General features: G+C 46.7%; 1 protein-coding gene across 11 annotated transcripts in view; it reads right to left on the bottom strand.

Moving 5' to 3' along the window:
- Window positions 1-26,284, bottom strand: part of PTPRN2 (protein tyrosine phosphatase receptor type N2) — an 809,627-nt gene that overhangs the window by 471,356 nt on the left and 311,987 nt on the right. For all 11 annotated transcript variants that reach the window (XM_042976545.1, XM_042976559.1, XM_042976565.1 and 8 more), the window contains 3 exons: window positions 17,307-17,667; window positions 1,612-1,794; window positions 30-70 (listed from right to left, as the gene is read on the bottom strand). In XM_042976545.1, coding sequence (XP_042832479.1) covers window positions 30-70; window positions 1,612-1,794; window positions 17,307-17,667 — 585 coding nt within the window. The remainder of the gene's footprint in view (window positions 1-29; window positions 71-1,611; window positions 1,795-17,306; window positions 17,668-26,284) is intronic.

Genomic DNA, 26,284 nt, shown 5'->3' on the forward strand with positions numbered 1-26,284 from the left:
ACCAAACACGCAGAGACGCTCCGTCTTACCTCTTCGTAAGCTCTCCCTCCACCGTCCGGCACTCTGTCATCTGTGGAAGACACAGCGTTATCAGAAGCCTTGTCAAGAATGTCATCGCAGGTGACGCCCACACCAAAGGACCACAGACAGTCCTTCGCAGAAGATCGGGCATAATGATGTCGGCCTAACTTCTACTATCAAGCAAACTCTTTCTGTTAATAGTACAATATTAGCCTTCTATAAGCTTCATGGAAGAGGAGGGGGTTACCAGCTAAAACACAGAAGTGAAGTCAGTAACAAATCGCATTACCAGCCTCGCGGATCTGTGTGTCATCATCAGAGTTAGCTCGCGGCAAGAAACCAGTGCCGGCAGCGGTTAATAGTGACAGAAAAGCAAAGTCAGGCGTCTACACCAAACCACCTCAAGTTAAGATGTCTTTACAGTTCATCACTTTTCGCCGATGGTGGTTTCTCTAAATACCCTACCGGCAGTGCCCGATGGTGCGTAACCCGAGAAGTCGTGAAGCCCAAATGCCCAGGCACCTTCTCTGCCCCTCCTCACCCTCAGAGAGGCAGCAGTCTTTTTATTCTTTGACTGCCTAACACACAGCCTCGTCCTGCTGGAGCTTGTGGTGTCCTGACTCCAGCTTCCGAGCATGACTTTGTCCCAGCCCACAGAGCAGAGACACATGCAACTTTTCACTTGTGTTTCTGGCACATGTTTTGTGTGTGCCTGCTGTGTGCAGGGCACTGAATTAGACACTTTCATGTAGGTCCAGAGACTCTGAGAAGCAGTCAGGCACAGAGAAGGCCAGTCATCAGGGGAGATGAAACCTGGCCTGCTCAGCCCTTAGCCCAAGGGTTCCAGGTGCCGTGTGCGTGCACGTGTGCATATGTGTGTGCACGCATGTGCATGCATGTACATGTGTGCACGCGTGTGTGCATCTATATGTACGCATGTGCGTGTGTGCATATGTGCATGCGGGCGTGTGTGCATGTGCATGTGCACAGGTATGCATGAGTGTACATGTACGCGTGTACATGTGTGTGCACTGCGTGCATGTGTGCGTGTGTTGCATGCATGTGTGCATGTGTGTGCACACACGTGTGCGTGCGTGTGTGTGTGCGTGCATGTGTGCCTATTGTGTGCGTGTATGTGCACATGTGTGCATATGTGAGTGTGTGTGCACACATGTGCACGCACCCTGGGAGGGTGGGGGGATCTCTGCTCTCTCTCTGGTGCAGCCTCACAGGGTGGCTCTGAGCCTCAAGCAGACATTCAAATGGAGCCTTTTCACTGTATTATTCAAATATTTGACTCCATTCACCCACACAATCCAAACAAAAACACTTTCTATCTGGCCTGTTTTTTTCTAACTCTGAACCTCAGCACAGAGAGCAATTTGCCTTTCAACATAATTACTCTGGTAGGCTCAGCCTGTTAAGAAAGCTTTTAGAGGCAAAAGTTCAAACGGAGAAAAATCGTTTCTACAAATCCACCTCTCCTCAGCAGAAGGAACGTGTAACCGCTTGGTGAGCCAGGCCTCTGCACAGCCCCATCCCGCCCCACAGCCCCACAAACCTGAGTGACCCTGGGGCCGGGAGCCTCACCTGGCACGCCTCCACCCTGCCGGCCAACGTCGGACTCTCTCGGCTTTCCCGTGGCTCCTTTCTCGGCACCTCGCGGCTCCCCTTCTGCCCCCACAGCTTGCATGGCGGAGGCAATCGCGCGGGCCACCTCGCCGAGGTCCGGCTGCTCTCCCAGGTCCTTCAGGAGACTCTGGATAAGTGTTTCTGGGGGGGGCACACACAAGAGCAAGCACAGGAGACACCAGGGAGGAGCGGTCAACACGGGAACGAAGGGATGAACAAGCGACCCCAAACGGCACGGCGGGCACCCAGCAGGTGCAGAGAGCAGTGGGACCCCAAGCGGAGCAGTGGAAGTTGTGTCGACGAAAGGCACAGTATCGGCCATTCCAAAACTCACTGCGTGGGCCTAGCAGCAGACCGGACGATGGGGAACAAGGGGTCAGTGAGTCCCGGGATGGAGAACAAGAACTATCATTCTCTGAAGAACAGAGTAAAACCTGAAAAAGACTGCGTGCAACCTCAGTGACCTGCAGAGCCACCTTAGGCACAATGGACCACAGCCAGAGAGCAAGAAGGAGACAGAGAGAGAATGGGACCCAAAAGCCGAAGGGGAAGGGGAAAACCCTCGGCAATTCCCCCAAACTGGGGAAGAGCATTAAGTGTGAAAGCCAAGGCACCCAGCAGACCCCAGAACCAACCCGAGAGCGAGCCACGCAGGGGCATCTCCTGGGAGGGTCAAGGGCAAGACGGCTCCCAACGGCCCCCAGAGGCTGCGACGCGACGCAGACAGCGGCTGACTTGACGCAGACCAGGGCACGAGACACACTGCGTGTCTGGTAAGAATGAGGCCTTCGCATATTTATAATTAGCTGTTTGATAACACACACAAGAATGACGTATTTGAAGTGTTAAAGAAAAAACTTCTGATTCAGAAGCCCACGTCCAGGGAAGATCTCCTTCCAGCATGAGGGTGACGGAAAGACGTGTCCGTATCATTCGAGGAGCCAAGCTAATCTGTCACCAGCAGACCTGCAGGACAGGAAACGTCGAGGGAATGACACCGGCTGGAAACACAGGCCTGTGAGAAGTGCTGGAGGCTAGCGGAAGGGCGGCCGGGTGGGCGCACGCGCACGACGGTCTTCCTCCTAACGCCTCTATTCCGGGAGGAAGCAGTCACGTCTAACGCAGGGTTTATAAAGCAGGTCGACGGGAGTACCTGCCACCAGAGGGTAACGGAACCGTGCTATTGTAAGGTTACCACACACATCTTACATGAGGCATCCTGACAACCCTAAGCAGACGATTTTCAACGAAGCTGCCTTAATTCGAAGGCATTTCAATGGAGAAAGAGAAAATTTTTTCAGAAGATGATCAAACAAAAAACTCTGACCTAACACTTTTATCCAGAATATACATTTAAAAACACCTCTAACATCAACAATAATAATAAAAAGGGACGTTCCAATGAAAATAGGCAAAGGAACTGAACAGAAACTTCAGAAAAGAAAATATACAAGTGGCCAGTAAGCACATGGAAAAGTGCTCAGCACCATTACTAATCAGTGAAAGGCTAATTAAAGCCACGGTCAGCATATTTCGTGCCTGCTAATAAGACTCAATTTTAAAAGACTGAGAACAAATTTTGCAGAGGAAATGTAGCAGCAGGAACTTTTGTACATCCCTGGTAGGAGTAAAGCTTTAGAGCTCCCAGGAAGCCCCTGTGGCAGTTTCTTATAACAGAATATGCCCCTTCCATATATCTAGAAAATGTGCTCAAAAACCTATGTCCATGGAAGAGGCATATAAGATTGTGTTCAGCAGCCTTATCCGTAATAGCTATACAAAAAAAAAAAAAAAAAAAATCCAAAAATCCATCAACGGGAGAATGGACGAACTATCTGTCATTATCTGCACAAGCAGCAATGAACTATGGTCACGTACAAACATCCAGACGGATCCAAAGGGGATTATGTTGAGTGAAAGAAGCCAGACACTGAAGAACACACATGATTCTTTCAGTAGGAGGTGATTCCAGGACCGGGTGGGGCCTATGCAGGGGACAGGGTGTTGGGACAGACCGGGCGCAGGAAGACACTCCCTGGGACGATGGGGATGTCTAATGGCACACTGGTTACGTGTGCACACATGTGTCAACACACTCATTCATACGCTCGGCATCCATACACTTCATGATACGTAAATCTCACTCCGTAACCGTAACGTTTGATGGAGTCCTGTTTCTGACGTGGGGGCAGGGGGCTGGCTTTTTTCCTGAGTATTTAATGCTGGTTAAATGTGTCACTGGTTCCTAAGTGAAGGTTCATGTAAGATGATTATTCTCATGACTTTGCTCCCTAAGAACAGTGACCTAGTGAGAGTTCACACTTCCCATGGCTTCCTTCAGGCGATCCTCTGAACTAAGTTGGGGGGGCATCATTCCCCGCTTCTTACAAATTAAGAAATTTAGGCTTTTTGTATTTTTTAACATTTCCATCTTTGGGAACTAAACTAGAGTTGCACACTTAATTCCTTGTAGCACTTTCCCTCTCTTGCCCGCCAACAGGCATGAGAAGTTCTCAGCGCTCATGATTCAGCAGGGCCCCTGCCCTCACACCAACACAGAAGCCAAGCGTCTGCTCTGAAAAGGCACTTGCAGAAAAAAGAAGGTCCACGGTGACCCACGTTTGCCAAATCCACTCCAGCAGCCTTTCCTTTCATCACGGTGACAATGAGAAACAATCCTGACAGAAACCGCGGCATGAAAACACCACAGTCACTCGCCACATGCAGACCCGACCACTCGTGCAACACAGGGGTAGACGGATGCGGGGCCCACGGCGTTGAGGGACCGGCAGGCACAGCGCTGGCCCAGGAGGAGGAAAGAGCGCAGGGGCCTCACCCACAGAGGCAGGCAGGAGCACAGCGCCAGGCCGTGTCTGCTTCCTGCGTGGACCCGTTAGCACAGGCAACTGCCCAGTGTCGGCCGTGAACCCCACTGCTGGCAGCACTGGATTCCTGTCCACTTTCTCAAGCCTCACAATTCTGGAATCTGCAGGGGTTTCCCCTTTCTTGGTGATAGGTGTAGCTGAGACTTTGGTTTCTAAGAACACATTTAAAATTCTCACCGGTCACTACGTGGCCCCTATGGTGCTCCGCCCCCGGGGCTGCCGAGCCAGATTCGCATGAAGAGAAGTTGACCCCTTTCTGGGGGGTTGGGGGGGGGGGAGCGTGCACTCTGCCGCTTAGGAGAAAGAGTGCTACATGCGTCCAAACATTGCTTCAGGGAGCTGAGAGCGGATGAGGCTGCACACACAGATCCGGCCCACGCGGGTATGGACTCCTCTCCTCACGGGCACTCCCAGGGTGTGGTCGGGGCAAGCCTCTTACTCTCACTCTCGCTGGTGCTCAGCTCCCTTCTGTGTAAAATGGGAACAAGTGAGCCAGGCCTGAGAAGCACTTCCCTGGGGCAGCACCACGAGTGACAACTCTAAGTATGACCATGATGAGGCGCTGATGGTCACGAGTCATGTAGCCCTCCGCTGCTTTTCATCCCTCACGACCCATCGTGAACACAGAGGCTGGGGTGTCCGTGCTGAGCTCCGGCTACAGGTCAGCGTCTTCGCAAGCAAGAAGCAGAGAACACGCCGTGTGTGCCCCAGAACGCTTACTTGTGCCAAGTGATGCTGCCTCCCAGTTGGTTCAACATTCAATGTAAGATTGCGCTTTGTGAGACGGTTCTTTGCCAAAGTATTCATGTGCATTTAAAGATGTGTGAAACTCAGTTATTAAAGTCAGACCCCAGGCTCCACCCATCTACTCTCTCACCCGCTCCTCCACCCGACCAACCCACTCACCCATCCACCCACCCATCCACCCATCCACCCACCCATCCACTCTCCCACCCACCCACCCACCCACACATCCATCCACCCACACATCCACTCACCCACCCTCCCACCCTCTCATCCCCCCACCCATACACGCATCCCCCACCCACCTCTCACCCCCCCACCCACATATGTACCCACCCACCCATCCACCCACCAACCCACTCATGCATCCACCCACTCACCCATCCAGTCTCCCACCCACCCATCCACTCTCCCACCCATCCACTCTCCCACTCACCCATCTACTCTCCTACCCACTCACCCACCCTCCCACCCTCTCATCCCCCCACCCATACATGCATCCCCCCACCTACCTCTCACCACCCCCCCCCCACATATGCACCCACCCACCCATCCACCCACCAACCCATCTAATCTCCCACCCACTTATCCACTCACCCACTCACCCATCCACCCATCCATTCACCTATTCACTAACTGGTACTGGGCACTCCTTGTGTTGAGAACCTAGGAGTACGAATCACCATGAGGAAGGACAGAGAATTAAAGGCATGGTTTGCTTCAGAGCTACAATAGGATTCACACTCACACAGCCAGAGAGACTTGATGACTGGACAGTATTAAGCAAACTCAACATATGGGACAGACCAACTGCGGAGACCCTGCAAGAACATCAAATGACAGCACAACCCAAAAACTGATTCCATTTTCCTCCTAAAACAGACAAGTATTTGAGCTCACACGCTCCCCAAACTGTCAGTTATTACCCCATCTGCAGGCAAATGTCTTTCCTGAAATTCAACCAAACAACCTCCAAACTTTAAATCTACTTGTAAATTACCTCCTACATTTTACCCTCAGAATTAACAATGAAATTGACAAACTTAGATCTAACAAACGTCACTATAAAACTTTTAAACTATAAGAATATAAAACTTAGTTTTTACTAAAAATTTTACTAAAAAAGTTTTAAAAATTCTTATTAATTTCTAATGAAGGTAACCCAATTAATTTACTCATTTTTAAAAAAGATAAACCCAATTTATATCTTTTGAGAAAAAAATCTTACTGTGTAAATTTTGTGATAATCTGTGAGTGATTTGTGCCTCCCAGAGACATTCACATTTAAACAGGAGAGTTCAAGAGATGGGATATTCCTTCCTCTCCTCTTTCCTCCCTCCCTCCTCTCTTCCATTCTTTCCTTCCTTCCATAAATGTTTATTGCACATTTTCTATGCCCAGCGACTTCCCAGGTGCGGGAATAAAGCAGTTAACAAAGCCCTGGCTTTCATGAAACATTCATCCATACCGGAAGAGAAAGAAAATAAGCAATTGAAAATATAAATACATAGAATGTCTGGTACTGATAAGGGCTGTGGAAAAACGAATCCGGGGTACGGAAGATGGGGGAGGTGGGAAGGCAGTAATTCCCACTTGAAGGGTTTACTTTGAAAACAAAATAAAGCGTGTAGATTGTCTACCACATTTCTAATAATCAATATAGTGAACGTGAAATTGTGCTCCTCTGCTAATAATCCATCCCAACGTTTAAGAACTCAGAGAAACTCGTATTGTGCCATACCTCTTCTTTCTGTCGCTTCCTTCAGTCTAGCCTCATTATCTGGAAAAGAACAGGAATGGATGACCGCATGATAAAACTCCTTATCTTTAAGATAAAGACCAGAGATCAGGAGAGACTTTCCATGGATCTCTTAGAATGACTGTAATAAGAAATATCCACCTTCAAAATGGAATAATACAATATAATTCCAAACACTGTCCCTCTCATCTAAAAAAGAAACTTTTCAGGTTTCATTAGTAAAAAATAACTTTAAAAAAACCCTTAGGTATGCAATGGTAGATTCGAGTGGCTGAGCAGCTTATGATGAGAACGATTAACACATATCAGAAATCATCTCCCATGCCACTACTGTAAACCACACTGACTTATCTCAAAGGCACCCACTGTCAGTCATGTGAAGATGAACAGAAATCAAGAAATCCTTTTTTAAAAGTCCAGCTAGCCCTGGTGGATTGAAAAGGGACCATGGCACAGAGCACAATCAAATACCACGCGCATCAAAGTGGAACATTCTTTTGTTCCATCAACTGCACCATATAATTCCAAGACCCGGCCAGCTTATAATGACATTTTAAGTAGCTTTCAATGCTCCAAGTGGGCTCTAGCAGAGCAATTACACAAATGTCAGGACATCAAATATGTAAGGCCTGGAGTAGGAGATCAAGTCACATGTACAACTGCTGCAAGCCTGACCTACTAAAATTATATGTCTTAATAGGGTCCCCCAGACAAAATGTTATAAGCTTTAGAGAATAAGCAATTTTGTGCAGATAACCTCACTACAAAACTGCTTTAATGAAGATGTGATTCATGTATAACAGCTTTTGCTCTTAAATGCCTTTACCACCATGCATATATGAAAGGATACAATTTAGCCATGTGTAAACACACTTCATCATCATCTCCACCACAGTCATTACCATTGTCATCACCATCATCACTATCACCATCACTATCAATCATCACCATCACCATCATCCATCACCATCATCATCACCACCACCACCATCACCACAATCATCACTATCAATCATCACTATCATCACCACCAGGATAATCATCCATCACCACCATCACCATCACCATCATCATCACTGTCACCATCATCATCACCCAGTCTCTCTATTACATGTAACACTGAGACAAAGAACCAAAAAAAAATAATAAAATTAGGTTTGGCATTAATTGTGCCACTTCAGTTGGTGATGGGGGTGGCAGTCAGATTGCTTTCTAAAGGATGTTTCATTGAAATTCACATTAACATGAGTCTGCACACTCAGAATGTTAACTGACTTATGATAAGAGGAGGCGGCCTAGACGTATTCAGGTTAGAAATGTGGCAGGGAGATGGCATTATATGTGAGGGTCAGCAGGCGACAGGGAGAATGCACTTGTTCTGTGTTGTTCGAGGAGGTCTTCCTGGTGGAAGGTGGCAGGAACAAATGGTTGCAGTAAGTCCTCTCTAGGTGCTCTACCCACTCTCCATGTAAGAGAGGCAAATTTCAACTCAATATTCCGTGTAAAGAACTTTCCAGAAAATGCTTCTGGCTTCTCATGTAATGGACCTCACAGGAAAGTAATGAACTCATAGGTACTTAAGGGAAGGCTGACAGTTCATCTGCCAGAGATGCTATTGAAGATACTTCTCATGTGAGGGCAGATTGTGTGACCCCCCAGGTTCCTTTCGAATCTGAACAGTGACTCTTTGCTGGCACAGAAGTTGAGGGAAGCTGTTTCCCAGCCGAGGAGGAAGGCACGGGATGGGGCCATGCAGAGTCAGGGTCCCTGTTCATACACAGCTGCTCCTCCTGTACATCTGAGCAACCCAACCAGGTGTGTTCACTTCAGGGATGCTGGGCAGGCAGGGTGGAGTCAGAAGCCAAAACAAGAGGAGCCATCTTCCTGCTGTGTAAGCCACAGAGCAACACCCAGAGATTCCTCTGCCCTGCTCTTGCTTCTCCCCCCCACCCCCCACCCCCAGGAGAAAGCAGACTGTTTGCTGGCCACACAACATGGTGATAGGCTAACATAAAGGTTTCAGGCATCTTATACCAAATGTGGGACTAAGTTTAACTGAGATGAGGACTACTTTGATAACACAGGTACCTTCTTCCGTAGGTTCCAGAAGATGTTCATAAACCCCAGGGAAGGGCATGAAGCCAGGGCACAGCAATTTATCAATAGTTCCTCATGGGGCAGACTCTGAGAGGCAGCCTCTTTACTCCAGTAATTAAATGGTCAATTTGGTCCTGGTTGTTGTTGTTGTTGTTGTTGTTGTTGTTGTTATGTTTATTTATTTGCGTTGAGAGAGAGAGAGAAAATGTGCATGAGCGAGAAGTTCAAACCCATGAACTTGAGATCATGACCTGAGCTGAAATCAAGAGTCAGACACAACCAACTGAGCCACCCATATGCCCCTTGGTCCTGTTTTTTTTTTTTTTTTTTAACCAAAAGTATTTAGAGCAACACTGGCCTTCACTCAAATGTGAATGTATTTTTTCAAAAATGAAAAAGGCAGCAAGTGCTTCCTTTCAAGTGAAAATGACCCTAAATTGTGGGCATATATTCTCCAGGGCAATAGAAGCACTTGAATCTGGTTTTTCCACTATTACAATTGATCACTGTCACCATGTAAGTAAAAGTTCTGGTTCAGTGCCCTCCTGAGGTTGAGGGATACAGGGTATACTTTTGCCCTGTATAAGTTTCCAGGCTGGGACTCCCACCATCAACAAAATGGGGAAACAGACAACACAGCCGGCAATTACATGGTCTTAGCAATCACGGAAAGTTCAAACAGGAAGAGGCCCCAAAACATACGTATCCAACACTCTTATCTTGAATGAGGGAAGAGAATAAGAAAGACTATCTGACTGGTTGGTGCTCAGCAGGTGTTCTGTAAAAATGAGCAAATTCATGAGTAAACTTGCTAAGAGTCATAGAGTTAGGAAATTGCACAGCCAATAGTTAAGGAAAGTGTTTCAGACTTCCATCCCTATAAACATTCCATATCAACACAATAGAATCCATTTTAGTACAGATTTGGGGGGCAGGGGATGAGAACACTCATTACCTTGGCCATTCAACCTATAATACAGTAAGACATCTGAATAGAAAAAATAACAAGGTATGTTGGGAAGAAGCTGGGCATAAGAAATGCCCAGAATAAAAGTAAGCAGAGCGATAATAGTAACTAAATTCTCCTAATTCCTAGTCTGGGCTCCCCAGGGTGTGGAATCAAGATAATAAAGAAAGAATTCCAACAGATTGGCTAGAGGCTTTGTTTCCTCTTTGGTTTGGTTTTGAGCATCATCAGTGAGCAAGAATTAGATTGGCAGCTTCTACCAGTGGGCACACTGCATATTATTTGTCACTGGCTCTAGTTAACTATTTAGAAAACTGTATATGATTCATCCCCTAAGGTGGTTTCCATAATTTAGTTGTCATCATTGAGACTTGAATGGAAAGAATGACTTCAGCCAAAATACTCACAAGATCTATATGAATAAAGCTACAAAATTCTGATGAAAGAAATCAGAGAACTAAATAACTGGAGAGATATTCCACGTTCATGGATAGGAAAACTCAATATTGCCAAGATGTCAGTTCTTCCCAACATGATCTATAATTCAATGCAATCCCAATCAAAAGCCCAGCAATTTATTTTGTGGATATTGGCAAACTGATTCTAAATGTATATGGAGAAGGAAGAGACCCAAAACAGCTAACCCAATATTGAAGGAGGAAGAAAAAGGTTGGTGGTCTGACACTACTTGAAAGAAAGACAGTATAGTACTGGTGAAAGAATAGACATATAGATCTGGAAAGCCCCAAAACATACCCAAATAAGAATAGTCAACTGATCTTTGCAAAGGAGCAAAGGCAATACAGCGGCACAAGACGGTCTTTGCAGCAAATGTTGCTGGATCAACTGGACGTCCACATGCAAAAAGGTAAATCTAGACACAGACCCTCACCTTTCATAAAAATTAACTCAAAATGTGTTACAAGCCTGACTGTACACCACAAACATATAAAACTCCTAGATCCAGCAATCACACTCCTTGGAATTCACCCAAAGGAGCTGAACACGCATGCCCACACAAACAACCGCACGTGTGTTTATATTACAGCAGCTTTAGTCATAACTGCCAAAACTTGGAAGCAACCAAGCCCCTCAGTAGGTGATGGATAAATTAAGCTTTTGTCCATTCATACACTGGAATGTTATTCAGTGCTAAAAACAAATGAGCTGTCAAGCCATGAAGATACATGGGAGAACCTTAAATGCATATTACTAAATTAAAGAAGCCAATGTAAAAAAACAAAAACAAAAACAAAATCACACTGTGTGATTTCAACACTGAGACATTCTGGAAAAGGCAAAACAATGGAGACAGTAAAAATTTCAGTGGTTGGAGGATTGGGAGGGAGATGGGTGCACAGGGGAAGCACAGAGGACTTTCAGGGCAGTGACTACTCTGTATGATCCTATAATGGTGGACACAAGCCACTGTACATTTGTCCAAACCTGCAGAACGTAAAACACCAAGAGCGAACCCTAACTAAACCCTAAACTATGGTGATAATGATGTGTCCATACAGGTTCCCCAGTTGTAACAAATTTAACACTCCAGTTGGGGATCTTTTTTATGGGGAAGGCTGTGCACATGTGAGGGCAGGACGTACATGGGGAATCTCTATACCTTCCCTTTAATTTTGCTGTGAACCTAAAGCTTCTAAAAAATAGTCTCTTAAAAAAAAGGAAAAAGAGTGACTTTAGGCTTTGTTAAAACTCAGTGACTATTGAGGCTGGGAAAACTCTAATCAGGGTTCTGTGGTCTGAAAAGATTTATGCATGAGGATGTTAATGGTGCTATTATGTGAAGAGCAAAGATCAACAAACTATATATAATTTAGGAGACTTGCAGTTGACCCTGGAACAACGCAGCTCGGAGCTGTGCGCATCCACTTACACATGGACTTTTTGTAGTACAGAGTACTATGAACATATCTTGTAACATTTCCTTTTTTCCAGCTTACGTTATTGCAAGAATACACATAAGACACAGAATATGTGTTAATGAATTGTTTGTATTATCAGTAAGGCTTCCAGTCAACAGTAGGCTATTAGTAGTTAAGGTTTTGGGGAGTCGGAAGTTAAGTGCATATATTCAACTACACAGAGGGTTGACACCTCTAATTCCCACGCTGTTCAAGAGTCAACTGTATAGAGACATAGAACTGATTTAAATGTATTGTGGTACCTACATACCGTGATGGTTAGATGATTATGCCTCTACTTAAAAACACAGCTGTATGGGTACGTGCATGGGTCATTGGTTTTGGATGGGATATCTGAAGGACACACACACACAGAGTGGTAGCCTACTTCTGGGCATACGGCAATCACAGCAACAACATTCACAACAGCCAAAAGATAGAAGCAACCCAAGCGTCCGTTGACGGATTGACAAAATATGGCGTTACCCATACAGTGGAATATCATTCCGCCTTGAAAAGGAGGGAAATCCTGACACCCGCTGCAGCATGGACAAACCTGGAGTACGTGATGCTCAGTGAGACAAGCCAGTCACAGAAGGACCACTGCCCTGTGATCTCACTTGTATGAGGTCCCGTGAGCCATCAGGTCCATAGAGACAGAGAGCAGAGGATGGGCACTGGGTGCTGGGGAGGGGAGTGGAGTTAGTGCCTAATGGGGACAGAGTCTCAGTTTGAGAAGAGGACAATGTCCTGGAGATGGTGGTGGGGACAGCTGCACAACAGCATGTATGTCCTTAACGCCACTGAGCTGTGCACTTAAAATGGTTAAGATGGTCAGTTTTAGGTCATGTGTATTTTACCACAATTTCTAAAAACTTTAATGTAAAAAGTGGGCATGGAACTATATGTTACATAAGAGTGAGTGGAATTCATGGGGCTTGCTTGAGACTAATCCCAGGCTGGAGGAAGAACTAACCCGGTGAACACATTAAAGGGACGGTGACACCCCGCTCCCCTTGCTCAGAGGGGGACTGCGACACACACACGGCCACAGAGGAAGGCACGCCGAGCCTGTGGCGCTCACCCGGGAGGTAAGTTGAAGTGACTTTTGTCTACTTCTTTCTGCACACCTATCGCCCAAGTTTTTCAGAGTGGCCATTTGTCATTTTACAACTGGTAAACAGCACAAGTAATCATTTACAAATTGATCCCCACTCAAACTGATCTGGAAATTCCGGAAGAGCATCGACGGAGGAGTGCACACACGGGCGGCAGCCGGAGCGCTTCACCTTACACCGGAGAGGCCGCATTCGGTGCAGCTCGAATCCACACATGGCACACGGTTTGCCGCCTGTCCCCCATCACCCCATTTCACACAGCTCTTTCTTGCGAGTTGGCACTGCTTTAAAGCTTTTTTAAAAAAGATAGGGTGTAAATGATAAATAAATGAAGAGAGAGGTGTCTTTTCTATGATAAGCTTTTACCAAATGAACATCTGCCGTACACATTGAGTCAGTAACTCAATTTATTGAGCACTTCTCTGGGGGCGGGTACGGGTGGGTCTTCCTGTGGCTGCATGTGAGACGGTGTCACAAGCGGGATTCGATCATGCCGCAGAAGGACAGAGCCTTCTCGGCGTCACATGGGAGCTCCTTGCCCTTCGCGTGACCACAGGGTCGCCCTTCCAGGTAGCAGCCCTCAGGGCGTCTGGGATAGCCAGCTGTCCAGGCTGACCATCCTGAGGGCACGGCAGCCCTCCACCCCTCCCTTCCCACTCTCTTGCTGTCACTTCCAAGGTGCAGCTGGGTTGGTGCAGAGGACTGCGCCTAGGGATTCTGTGCTCGCGGCACACTGAATCCACCTGTACATTCCACAGGGACCGCAGGCGGGTGGCCAAATGGTAGGGGCAGTTTTTCAGGCAGTGACGTGAAATGGCCCACCCGGGTGTCTGCTGTTATCGAACGCCAATTAAATCCCAGTGCACAGAGTCCAAGAGTTATTTTCAGGAAGCCCCTGGACTGCAAATTTAGAGGAAAGTTGGCCTTTTCTTTTCTCGTTCTTTTTCATTAAATATGTAAGAAGAGAAATCTTTACCCGTCCTACACCGGCTGACACCCTGCCCCTCAGTGACCTTTTCCACTCTGCCCCCTCTAGAGGCCAGGAACATACTTTTGTACACACTAAGCAGAAAAAGCTGAACTTGGGAGCTGAATGCTTGCTTGAACTGGAGTCCGGGAGCAATTAGCCAGAGTGACAAAGCAAATTGTGTTTAAATCTAAATGTTCTACGATTGCCTCTTCTGAGCTCCAACTTCGTCTTAAGTGATCTGACAGTGGGGGTGAGTGCCATCATTTATACTTTTGAGCTGCAGCTTCTCATCAGGAAAATGAGGTTGAAAATAATACCGCCTTATAACGGTGACATGAAAATCAAATGAGGCCATTTGTGTGGAAGAATCCACTGGTTCATTCACTCAGCAGACACTTTGCCAGGCACACGCTGGGTGCTGGGTGCTGGGATGGGGACAGTGACAAGGAGTCCGTGTGTCATCTTCCTAAGCTGATGGTTTGGCGGGGGGGGGGACAAACATTTGTCAAACAGTCGCACAAACATGTACTTGCAGACTGTGAGATGTGCTCGGGTGAAGGCACAAGGTTCCAGGAGCCTCTCCTCTGCGGTGGGGAAGCAGCTCATCTTGCTGAGAGATCGAACACTTCAAAGAGCCAAGCTGAAGTCTGCCAGGGAGGCTGAGTGGCCCCAGCTGCTGATGCTAACACAAGACACAGCAAGACAGTGTCCCCCTCACAGAAAAGCACCCTGTCACCACCTCTGAAGCCTCGTTGCTGAACAGTTAACACCATGGTCAGACCTCTGGGCTGGGCTAGCTCCTACACTGCAGGCTTACAGAAAGTACAGAGCGCAGGAAACAGGAACCAGGGACATGCTATCATCAGGATGCACCAGCAAAATCCAGAATGTGAAAACCCCACGAGACAAGCAAAGAAGAAGAGAGAGAACCCTTGTGAGATCTAAAGGGGCTGAATAGACAGACCCACCAAGGCAATGGCTCTTCTTTTGAACTTCAAAAAAACCAACTGTAAAGAAAATTTATGACGACTGAGAAATGTGAGCGCCGATTAGATCACAACACTAAGACATTACTATTAATTTTAATGTGTGATAAAACTATTGTGGTTAGGTTTATACAAGAGTTCTCATCTGCCAGCAATACAATGATGAAACCACTTGATAATGGGGAGGTGGTGGGGGCGTAGAAGTGGCAGGAAAGGCCAGGAGCTGCCTTTTGCTGAAGCCCAGTGATGCCATGCCCAGGGTTCATTTAACAATACCCTATTTATTTTGTGATTGACATTTTACATGTCTCCTTTTAAAGCATAAAGTGCAGCTGGGAAGACAGTATACATGAAGGGATGGCCAACATCGCAAGTTAGCACAGAAAAAAACTGCCAATGAAATTATGCAGTTAATAACGGTCATTGGAGAATGGAGATCAAAGAGGATTTCCCCAAAGACCTGTGCCTCAGGGCACGTCAAGAAGAATGGGAAGGTACCAAGTGACGGGGAGACAGAGGCTCCTGAACACTAGCAGACACGTGGAGCCGGTCGTATTCTGTGAGCACACCTGGCTCTCTAGTGCATTGAAGTCTCTTTCGTAGAGGCTTCCCATTGCCAATAGCTAGGACAGAAGTAGTTGATAAAAGGGATTGTTTTAAGTTGTGGGAGATGGGAAAGGAGACAGAGAAGGAAGGGGTGGTTACATAAGCTGGGGCAGCCAGCAGAAGACGGGAAGGGGGCGGTCAGCACCATGGAGAGGGCCCAGAAGTCCCAGCAGAGGCCACTGCTTGGCCACCACCCAGTGGCTGGGGGTGACTTTCTGCAGTGTGCTCATAGCAGAGGTGCCGGGTGACACTGAGCCGGGGAAGATGGGAAAGGCAATGACAAGTGAAGGCCAAATTGGCAGCTGAAGGCCACTGGCAGAGTCTAGGGATTATGGGAGTTGCAGAAGGCAGCAGGGCCAGTAAAAGGAATTTCTCACAGCTGCACAGAGGAGAAACACCCCCAGAGGAGAACATGCTGGAGAGAGAGGTGCCCCCCCAAGCAGCAGCCTCCTGCAGAGCAGTGCCAGACACACCAGTGGGTATTTATGTGCAAACAATTGGTAGGCAAGCGCAGTCTTCTTTCTCATACAGCTTTCTTTCCCAAGACAAGAAGGAGAAGAAAGCATTAGTAATGGCCACACATGCCGCCTCCCTGTAATTATAACTTTGTTTTCCTTCCATTTAGAAGGTGCCATAATGGCTTTGTGGACCGAGAGAGAGAGAGAACAAGCAAGCTACTTAGCTGAAAAGCAGCAATATGTAGAAAAGAAGCTGTCAGAACAAATCCAATTAAGGCATCACTTATAGAAAATAGAATGCTAACATTAATGTGATTCTCGGTCAATTAAAAAAACCTGTTATCTGCTTGATTTTATTATTTGTATATCTTCAAAGAAGAAATCATATTTTATCAGAATCTCACTTTCTATTTTATGGTCTTTGAAAAAGGCTGCTAGAAGATAAATACAAGGGACCCCTCTGCACCTGACAGAGGCAGAGGAACCAGTAAGTACCGCATCCCTGTGGGACGGCCACAGCAGGGCGTGACTCACGGAAGAGCCCTGAAGCTGCCGTGCTGAGGCCCAGTCACTTTGAAGGCCCCACGGTGCCTGCACTGCATCGTGAGGGGTATCCGTGTCAGACTGGGCTCTTCTGGGGACAGTCAAACAACGATAAATATGTGACGTGACCCCGAGTCTGACCATAAGGAGTGCTGAGGCATGACATATGCCGAATCCACAAGCGTTCATGTTCAGTTTTCCACAATGTTCTGTGGCCAGCATAATTTGGGGTCAGACTTGGCCATTGTTCCTCAACGTGTTTCAGCATCTTCATCAATGATGAAAGAAGCTGACTCTGAGAGGGTGGGGGTCTAAACACTGTGGCCCCTTCCACCCCAGGAGGGCCCTTTTCTCCCTTCAGCACCACGGCTGGATTCTCTTGGCATGAATACAACCACCTTCTCTCCTCAGAGCACCAGAGGCACAGGAGGGTGCCCGAGGCCCTTTCTCTCGCTGCACTGGCTGCAGCCATGACCTAGGGGGCAGCACTGATGCATCAGAAGCCATTCAAAGGATGTGTAGAGTGGAAAGGACTGGCCCTGGGCAGGGGCCAGAAAGACAAAAACAACAAAAACCCGGGGATTGGTGGAGGCTAACTTACCATCGCTCATGGCCTGGGGCAGTTTGGGGTCTCCTGGAAGCGAAGGCCACTTCCGGGGTTCCACCGGCGCCGAAAGGACCCTTGGTGTTTTCCACGGTGCATGCAGTGGGTTTCGTGGCCACGGGTCACCTTCCCCGTGGGGCGCCGGGGGCTTCCGAGCCGCATATGCGCCCAGCGCAGCGATCAGTTTCTGCCTATTGACGTTGCCATCCACCTTGGGGCTGAGCTCGTCAGGCTGCAGCCTGCCAGGGGTCCGCAGTGGGCGGCCCCCAGGGTAGTCTGCCCCAGGGCCAGGAGCATAGGTCAGAGCAGACGTTTGCGCCATGAAGGTCAGCACGCTGTCAGCAAGGGGGTCCTCACCCTGCAGGGGCCGAAGATCAGAACAATAGCAGGTGAGTCTCCATGTCAGCCAGTCGAAAGGACATTTGACCTCAATTTTCAAGGCACGAAACAGCACCGACATTTCTGAAATGCACACCCAAATTTTCACTCCACTGATAGACCGAGTTCTATGGCCCATATTTGTATTGTTGTGGTTTTCTAATAGCAGCTTTATGGAGATATAATTCACATACCACAAAATACATCCTACTCAGTGTTTTAGTATGTCCAGAGTAGTGTGAACATCAACAGTGACTTTAATTCCAGAACATTTTTTACCACCCCGACGGAAACCTTGTGCTCATCCCCATTCCTCCTCCCCGAAGCCCTAGGCAACCACTAATCTACTTTCTGTCTCTATGGGCTGGTGTGTTTAAGACATTTCATATAAATGGAATCACACAACATGTGGCCTTTGTGTCTGGCTTCTTTCACTTAGATGTTTTTGAGGTGCATCCACACATCAGTGCCGCATGCCTTCCCACAGCTGGAAAACACTGTTTTAAAGACGCAGTACATTTTGTTTATGCATCAGCTGGTGGACATTTGGGTGGTTTCTCATTTTTGGCCATTATGAATAATAGTGCTATGAACATTCATCTACAAGTTTTGGGGGGACATATGTTTCCAATTCTTTTGGGTTCATGCCCGGAAGTGAAATTGCTGGGTAGTATGGTAACTCCACACTTGACTTGCTGGGAGCTGCCCAAATGTTTTCTAACATGGCGGCACCGTTTTACATTCCCAGCAGCAACGTGTGAGGAATCCGGTTTCAACAGCTCCTCGCCAACGCTTGTTATTGGCCACCTGTTTCCTTACAGCCATCTAGTGGGTGTGAAGTGGTAGCTCACTGGGTGTTGATTTGCATTTCCCTGATGGCTAATGATGTCATGGACTCCTTGTCTTCCTTGGAGAAATGTCTGCCCGATTCCATCACCTGAATTGGTGTGAACTGTTGCAAAAGTATCTCTCCATCCACGATCGAAGCACCTATATTGCCTGTCTTACCGTCTTTATTTCACGACAACTCCTTTCTTTACTGATTATTGGAATCACCTTTATAGCCTATTCCTTTAACAGCAATATTCTGAAACATCAAAGCTGCCAGGCTTTCTCTTAACGATTATATGTAACATCAAATCCGTGGCCTGACCGACATGGTCTTTCATTGAGCCTCCACCTGTAAGTCCCCCTTATTCATTGAGCCCATTTTCCCGGGAGGAAACAGACTGTTTTGCCACTAGACACCCCAAGGCCCAGTTGTCCTCCCCTCTGGAATAGCTACAAAAGTGTTAGAAATTTCAGTGTTCTACCTCTGTGGAACCATCAGAATTTCATGGACAAACACGGAAATTTCCAACTTGGAGATTCTCAGAAAAGCTATGGCTGTCTTGAGGCTTACTCCGAGCTCCCTCCATGGTATGGAATGGGTCCACGAACCATAAAATTTTAAAATCTTGCCCATTCACATTTTCTAAGTGCACCTCGCTTGGGCCACAACATCAATGTTGAGTCAATAGGGAGTAGACCTTCGGATCTAGTTAAGATGTGCAGCCATCACTGAATCTAAGACAAATGGTTCAGACTCCCAAGTCTGGCTATTTTCAAAAATATTTGGGTTCAGGCTTCCAGGATAGACTTTGGTGTAGCAAGTTAGAAGTCAGAAAACTAGGGTTGATAAGGGTTCTAAGTTGTTGTTCTCACATATGAACTTGGGCAAATCACTTGACCTTTGGAGACTCAATTATCTGTCAAAGAAGGAGACTGGACATTATCTCTAAGATTGCTTTTATTTCTAAAATGATGTGATTTTAGCTGTCATCCAAATTGTTTAATGTTGTCCAAGTACTAGCTGAAACCAATTGCTTTTCCTTTAGAAAAGAGAAAGGAAGATTCATTAGAGAAAGGGAGAGAAAAATAAAATGCTACCACACAAATAGCCCCTCCAGCATTTTCCCACAAATTGGGTGTAAGTGTCAATCTTAAGCCCAGGCTGAACTCCCGTTCAGAAAGGCTGTCTCCGAACACCTGGTCAGGTCATAGTGCTGGGGGCTAGGGAAGGCCTCCAAATGCCTCATTAATGTGCCCACAAGCCTCTCTCCTCTTTTTGCCATGAATGCAGCCTAACCGAGGACTTCTGCTCAAAGAGCCTCTAATTATGGTCGAACTGGAAAGCCCCTGGTAAAGGACAAACCAGGCTGAACACAGTGCACAGTGGATCACTCCTGAATGAAACCTGTGCAGTGGAATGGGATAAACAACCTACTTTGGGTCTGTTTATGCTGTGAACCAAATTAAGGTAAAGAGGGAAAAAGAATATTTCAGTAGGTAAACTGTAGAAATCATAGGAAAGCATCAGTTTTTACAAATCATCCCAGGTCCTCTGTAAATGAAGGCCAGCACGATGGTGTCCTCAGGGGAGCTCACTGTGGCCCAGGCGAGGGTGCCACCGAATAACCAGGAGTCCTGGGAAGTGGGAGATCGGCAGGAAGTGTATTCTGGTGGCGGCTCCTCCTGTGTGGCTTCAAGTCTTGAAGGAGAGACTAGTAGGCGGGGCTGGATTCTGGGGCAAGGCTGCCTGGGTTTGGCTCACACCTCTGATCTCACAAACCTAGTGAGCTTTGCTTTGGCGAAGTATTTAATCTCCAAGTCATCCGTAAAACAGGGATGATAACACTTGCTTGGCACAGCGTGTTAATGGCTACTGCCACTAGTATCGTTGGGGTTATTATCTACTTTACCTCCTTAGGCCTTCATTTTCTTTAAAGCAGGAGGAAGTCCACAGATGAACTGAGCATAAACCACGCCCCCCCGAAGAAGTTTTAAGCCTCAATTCAACAAATTTATGATGTCAGGTTCCCTAAAATAATGCTGAATAATTTTTAGGACTTTAGTCGCCCCAATCCGGAAATTAGCAGCCTAAAAGTATAACAATTTGCCACTGTCCAACACATGGTGTGGCCAGTTTTGGTACATTGGTTCTTGGTACACATGCTAGAGAAATCTAGTGTGGGAATCCCTGGTATGGTAAGTACACTGTATACGAGGCATCTGAGAACTGCCACAGTTGATAAAATTTACCCCGAAATTCTATTCCTCCAGGCACATTCCTTAACCCACAGTGTGGCCACATGAGAAGTAGAGTCTGCTCACCCGCTCACCCACACCTTCTACACTGGATAAAACCACAGGGAAAGAAGGCTCTTTGGGGAGACTGGCCTGATCCTGTCAGCACAGCTCTGTGGAACCTGCATAGCTTTGGACGACCTCCTTGCGCTTCACTTTTACTACCTTCAAAATTAGGAATATAGTTCCTTTTTTTCTTAAAGCAGGTAAAAGGATGGGAGTAAAAAGGTGAGTTAAAGTGCTCAGCACATGGCTCAGAGATGTTTGATAAATGGTAGGCGGTCGCATCACGTCTATCACCATGATCCCCACCGACATCATCATCACCATCAATATCGTCACTATGAGCACGATCACCTCCCTCACCACCGTCACCTCCCTCACCGCCATCACCTTCATCACCGCCATCACCATCCTCACTGCCATCAGCACATCCCAAGCACCAGTGATGCGGTGTGCCAAGCTCTGGCCTACATTCTGTGGGGGAAGACTGTCTCAAACATGGACCTGTCTTCAAACAAATTGCAGACTGCAATGGGGGTTATGTCACAGACGTATGTAACTATAATCGAAAGCTTATTATTAAAGAGGTTTAGTGATACCAATTTGGAAGGAAGAGGGGAAATCAGGGCTGCCGCCTGGAGCCAGCTCACACACTTCCTAAGAGCCGCAGGCTGCACTGCACCCCTATCTGCCAAACAATGAAACAGCCATGGATGCTCCCTATACCCCCAGCCTCCCCAGGACCAGGGGACCAGAGCTAAGAGCCAGGCCTCCTTCCTCTCACGGAAGTCTGCCCACTCCAGCCCCACACTGTAAAATTAGGAGTTCAGACTGCCAGGAAGGCCTCGGGGCCCTCGGAGCCCCACGTGCAAACACTGAGTGGAGGAGACTCATGTCTGCACGCTGGCCACTAATGCTTATCAGATATTCTCTTATGCCAAGGATCCAACACAAATTAGGAAACTCAAATTGGGTCATCTTTTGACCACAGAACAAACATTTTCTCCAGGTTGTCTCACAGCCCGAAGGCAGCATTGACAAGCACATTGATCAAGACTTGCTTACTGCCGGTGACGAAACACACAGCAATGGGGCTGTCCACAGGCTTCCTGATGAGATGACCCCATAATGCCATCGGATGTGGCCAGATCTGGGAGCCTCGTAGGAACCCTCCACCTGCAATTCATTAATGTAGAGATGGGATTACTTCTCTGTGCCTTTCTGTGCTCAGGCCATGGAGGATGATTCGGGGGAGTCATCAAGTCTCTTCCTCTCCCTCTATCTCTGTCTCTGTTTCTCTGTCTCTCTGTTTCTGTTTCTGTTTCTTTCTCTATCCCTCTCCACTCCTGACTCTCCCTCTTTCTCTCCTTCCCTCCCCCTCCCTCTCTCCCTCCTTTCTTCGCCCACTTCTGCCTCCCTCTCTCCCTCCGACACTCCCCCCTCCCTACCTCTCAACACAGAGAGAAGGATGTCCTGCCAAGGTGTTCAGGCTCTAAGTGTCCAGCCTGCCCCGTGTGCAGGGAATAGGTTGGAGGTGTCATTCTTACTGACAGCATCGTTGCCAAGACAAAAGAAATGTCTGCCTTCAGGGGATCTTAGGGACAGACACTGGTCTTTCTTTGCAGCTGAGACGTAGTACTTTCAGTTAGAAAAATCAGTCTCCAAACACTTTTTACAGAGTTCACAAAAGCCACGTAGTTGAAGAGATGTTAAGTTCTAAACTCAGGATCAACGAATTATGCAGAAAGCTGACAGCAACATGAGGTGTGGACTGTAAGTGATGGATATCTACAGTGATTCTGCGCTATGCTAGCTTGGAATGGCTCTAGAGACAGCTGACGACACGAAGCCAGCGCCATCGCCTCGCCTCTCTATCCCCCCACGTTGCCTCTTCTTTCTGTCATTCCTGCTGCACCTGCTGTCCTTCTGGTCTGCACCTTGTCCTACATACAGCCCCAGACTCAGCAAGTAACAGGCAAAAGGAATGGACTGAAGCAGAGACTTGTGATCCATTTTCTACCCATGTTGGATAAGTACCAGGCATGAAATCAGAGGCCCACTGGCTAATATAACCACCAGGAGGACATCAGGATCACAATCACAAAATGGGTCCTGTTTTCTGAGTGCTGGTGCCAGGCTGTTCTTTGGTGTTATTTCTTTTTGATCTTCTCAAAAGCCTATGGCGTACACAAAACTACAGCATTTTTTGGATACGAAGCCAACAGAGTTCTGGCAAGTGAGAACCAAGGCTGGGACACAGCCCTGGGCGTCTGGCTTCAGGCTGCGCTATAGAAAGGAGCAGGCTCGCCCTGCAGTCCGTCTGCTGCTCCGCAGAGTTTGGGGGAGTAAACTCGGTGGGCTTGCATTTGGCATAAAAAATAAACATGAAAAGGCTGGGCAAGAATCTCAGGGTTCCGATTTCAGTTCTACTACCAAGTAAGTGTTTAAAGCAGGCATTTCACTCCATCTTTCTCAGACTCTGTGTCCCTCTCCAAACTGAAGGTCTCGGGGAACTTCTCATCCTCATAAACGTGAGTCTACAGAAAGTACAATGCAGCCTGACATGACGAGGCTGTGGCTTTTTGTCCGTCTGTCCCATCAGCTCCAAAGAGTCCCGATGGAAGAGGTGAACGTCTCTCGAGAGTGCCTGAGTAGCTTCTCACACATGGTGACATGAGATCAAAAAGAGAAAGAAAAAGGAGAATGCCTTCTGCCCATACAGAATGCAACACTAAAGAAAAACAACGAATAACGACTTCTCACAAAGCTTCTCTGTGGCTTCCTGTGTATGTCTACACACCCACCTCTCCTACCAGCAAGCCAGCTGTGCAAGGGCAAGGCCGGCTGCAGGATCTGGCACGGGGCTCAGCAGGATGGAAGGCAGAAACACGGACCCAGGAAATAAACAGGGCAGGGGTCTGGGAGGGATTGTCGGTGCGTGATCACTCCCCGTGAGGTCGCAGATTGGTCTCCAGCCCTCGCGACTGTCACACCTCAGATGCTCCGCCTACTGGGTGAGCAGATGAACAAGTGAGTGACACACAGGCTGGTTTGCCCACGGAGCTCGGCCCCAAGCTGACTGGAGCCTCGGTAAGTGGAGAGGGCTGGGCCTACCAGGGAATGGGGGGTGGTACTCACAGTAACTATGATTAACCCCTTCCTGCATATCGGGCACAAACCCCAAGAACAGCTCTACCGTACGATCCCAGCTTCCCACCGAAGGTCAGGAGAAACAATAGCTTGAGAAGGCAACTTTTAGATCAAATGAGCATCACAGATGTGGTTCAGATACAATGTCGTGGCCACGGTCCTCACAGCTCAGCACCTTTGCACATGCTATTCCCAGTGGAACAGCTAAGAAGAGGGCAGGAGGGAACTTGAGTCACCAAATTCAATTTCCTCAGGCGGCACCTCTTCAGAAATGGAGGAGAAGACGGGCTTGCTGGTGGACGCCTGGCTGCTTCCCAGTCCGGGGCTGTTAGGAAGCTGCCGCCATGGGCAGCTGCATGCAAGTCTTCCTGTGAACACATCTTTCCTTTCTCTCGCTACGTCACAGACAGATGAATGTTCAATTGTAAAGAAACTGCCAAACGGTGGTTGTAACAGTGGTATCATAGTTATTTTTTTGTTAATTTTGGCCCATCTAATGGACACAAAGTAGCAGTTCCTCAGCGTGTTATGCTGTATTTCCCCCAAAGAATAATCATATTTGACACCTTTAATGCCCTCACTGGCCTTTGTATATCTTTTTTAATAAAGCGTTAAAAACTTTTACACATTTTGTGTTGGCTTGCTCATCTTTTTCTTTTCCATCTTTAGTAAGGTGTGATTGACACACAATAAATAGTACACATTTATGCGGACACAACCATACACCTATGAAGCCATCTCCAGAGTTAAAGCAACGAACATAACTGTCACCCAAGGAGTGTGCTCGTCCCCTAACAGTTCCTTCCAATTGCCCTCCACTCCCACATCATCAGGCAACGACAGATTTCCTCCTGCAACTCATACACTAGTTCGTATTCTGTAAAATTTTGTATAAATAAAATTATAAAAGTATGTACTTTTTTCCTGTCTTTCAGTCAGCATAATTATTTGGAAAGTCACCCATGCTATGGCATGCATCAGTAATTCATTCGTTTTTATTTCTGAGTAGCATTCCACTTTATAGATCAAACCCAATTTGTTTATTCATTCACTCGTTGATAGGCATTTGCGTTTTTCCAGTTGTTGGCAATTACTATTACAGCTGCTATGAATATTCACATACCATCTCCGAAAGGACAAAGCTCTGATGTATCTTGGACACGAGTGGGATGGCTAAATCATGGAGCAGCATATGTTTAATTTCTTAAGAAACTGCAAATGCTTCCAAAGTAGCTACACTGTTTTACGTTCCCACCAGCGGAATATGAGAGTTCCAGTCCCTCTACCCCACTGCCAACATATGGTGTGCTCAGTCTTTTAAATTTCAGTCATTCTGGTAGGCATGTGATGGCATCTCCTCATGGTTTTAATTTTTATTTCCCTGATAAACAATGATGTTGAACATTTAACAATGAGTTTATTTGCCACCCATTTATCTTCTTTAGTGAAGTGTCTTTTCAAATCTTTTGCTCAATTCTTTATTTGCCTCCTCTCTTTCTTTTTAACAAGTTTTGAGAGTTCTTTATACATTGTAGAGAAAAGTATTTTCAGGTGTATTATTTGCAAATATTTCTTCCCAGCCTGTGACTTGTCTTTTCACTCACTTATCATTATCTTTTAAAGAAGAGAATTCCTAATCTTTATGAAGTCCAATTTATCAATTTTTTTCTTATGGATTGTACTTTGCTGTCATAGTTATACATCAGTATGGGGGACCTTAACACTTTTGAGCCTTCTGACACACGATCATGGTATATATGTATCTTCATTAATTTAGAGTTTCTTTACTCTCATCAATGTTTTTTTTTTAATTCTCAGTGTACAAATCCTTACACATATTCTTAGATTTCTCTCTAATTGCTTCACAATCTTGATGCTACTGTAAGTAACTTTTCAGAATTTTAATATCTAATTGTTTGTGGTTATATAGAAAAATATAATTGATTTTTGTACATTGACTTTGTATTCTATGGCATTACTATGCTCACTTACTAGTTTTAGTAGCTTTTTTGGTAGATTCCACCAAATTTTCTGCAAAGGTGGTCATGTAATCTGCATGCCTTTTATTTTTTTCTTACTTTATTGCACTAGCTAAAACCCCCAGTACTGAAGAGGCAAGAGCAGACCTCCTTGCCGAATTCCAGATTTTAGGTAGAAAGCATTCAGTCCTTCCTCATTCAGTGTGATGTTAGTTGTAGATTTCTACCATGAATTGATGATGACTTTTGTCAAATGCTTTTTCTGCATCTTTTAAGATTATCATACAATTTTCCTTTTTCTTGTTAATATGGTGAGTTACACTGACTAATTTTCATATG

This window comes from Panthera tigris, chromosome A2 (assembly GCF_018350195.1).
Source record: "Panthera tigris isolate Pti1 chromosome A2, P.tigris_Pti1_mat1.1, whole genome shotgun sequence".
Lineage (NCBI taxonomy): Eukaryota > Metazoa > Chordata > Mammalia > Carnivora > Felidae > Panthera > Panthera tigris.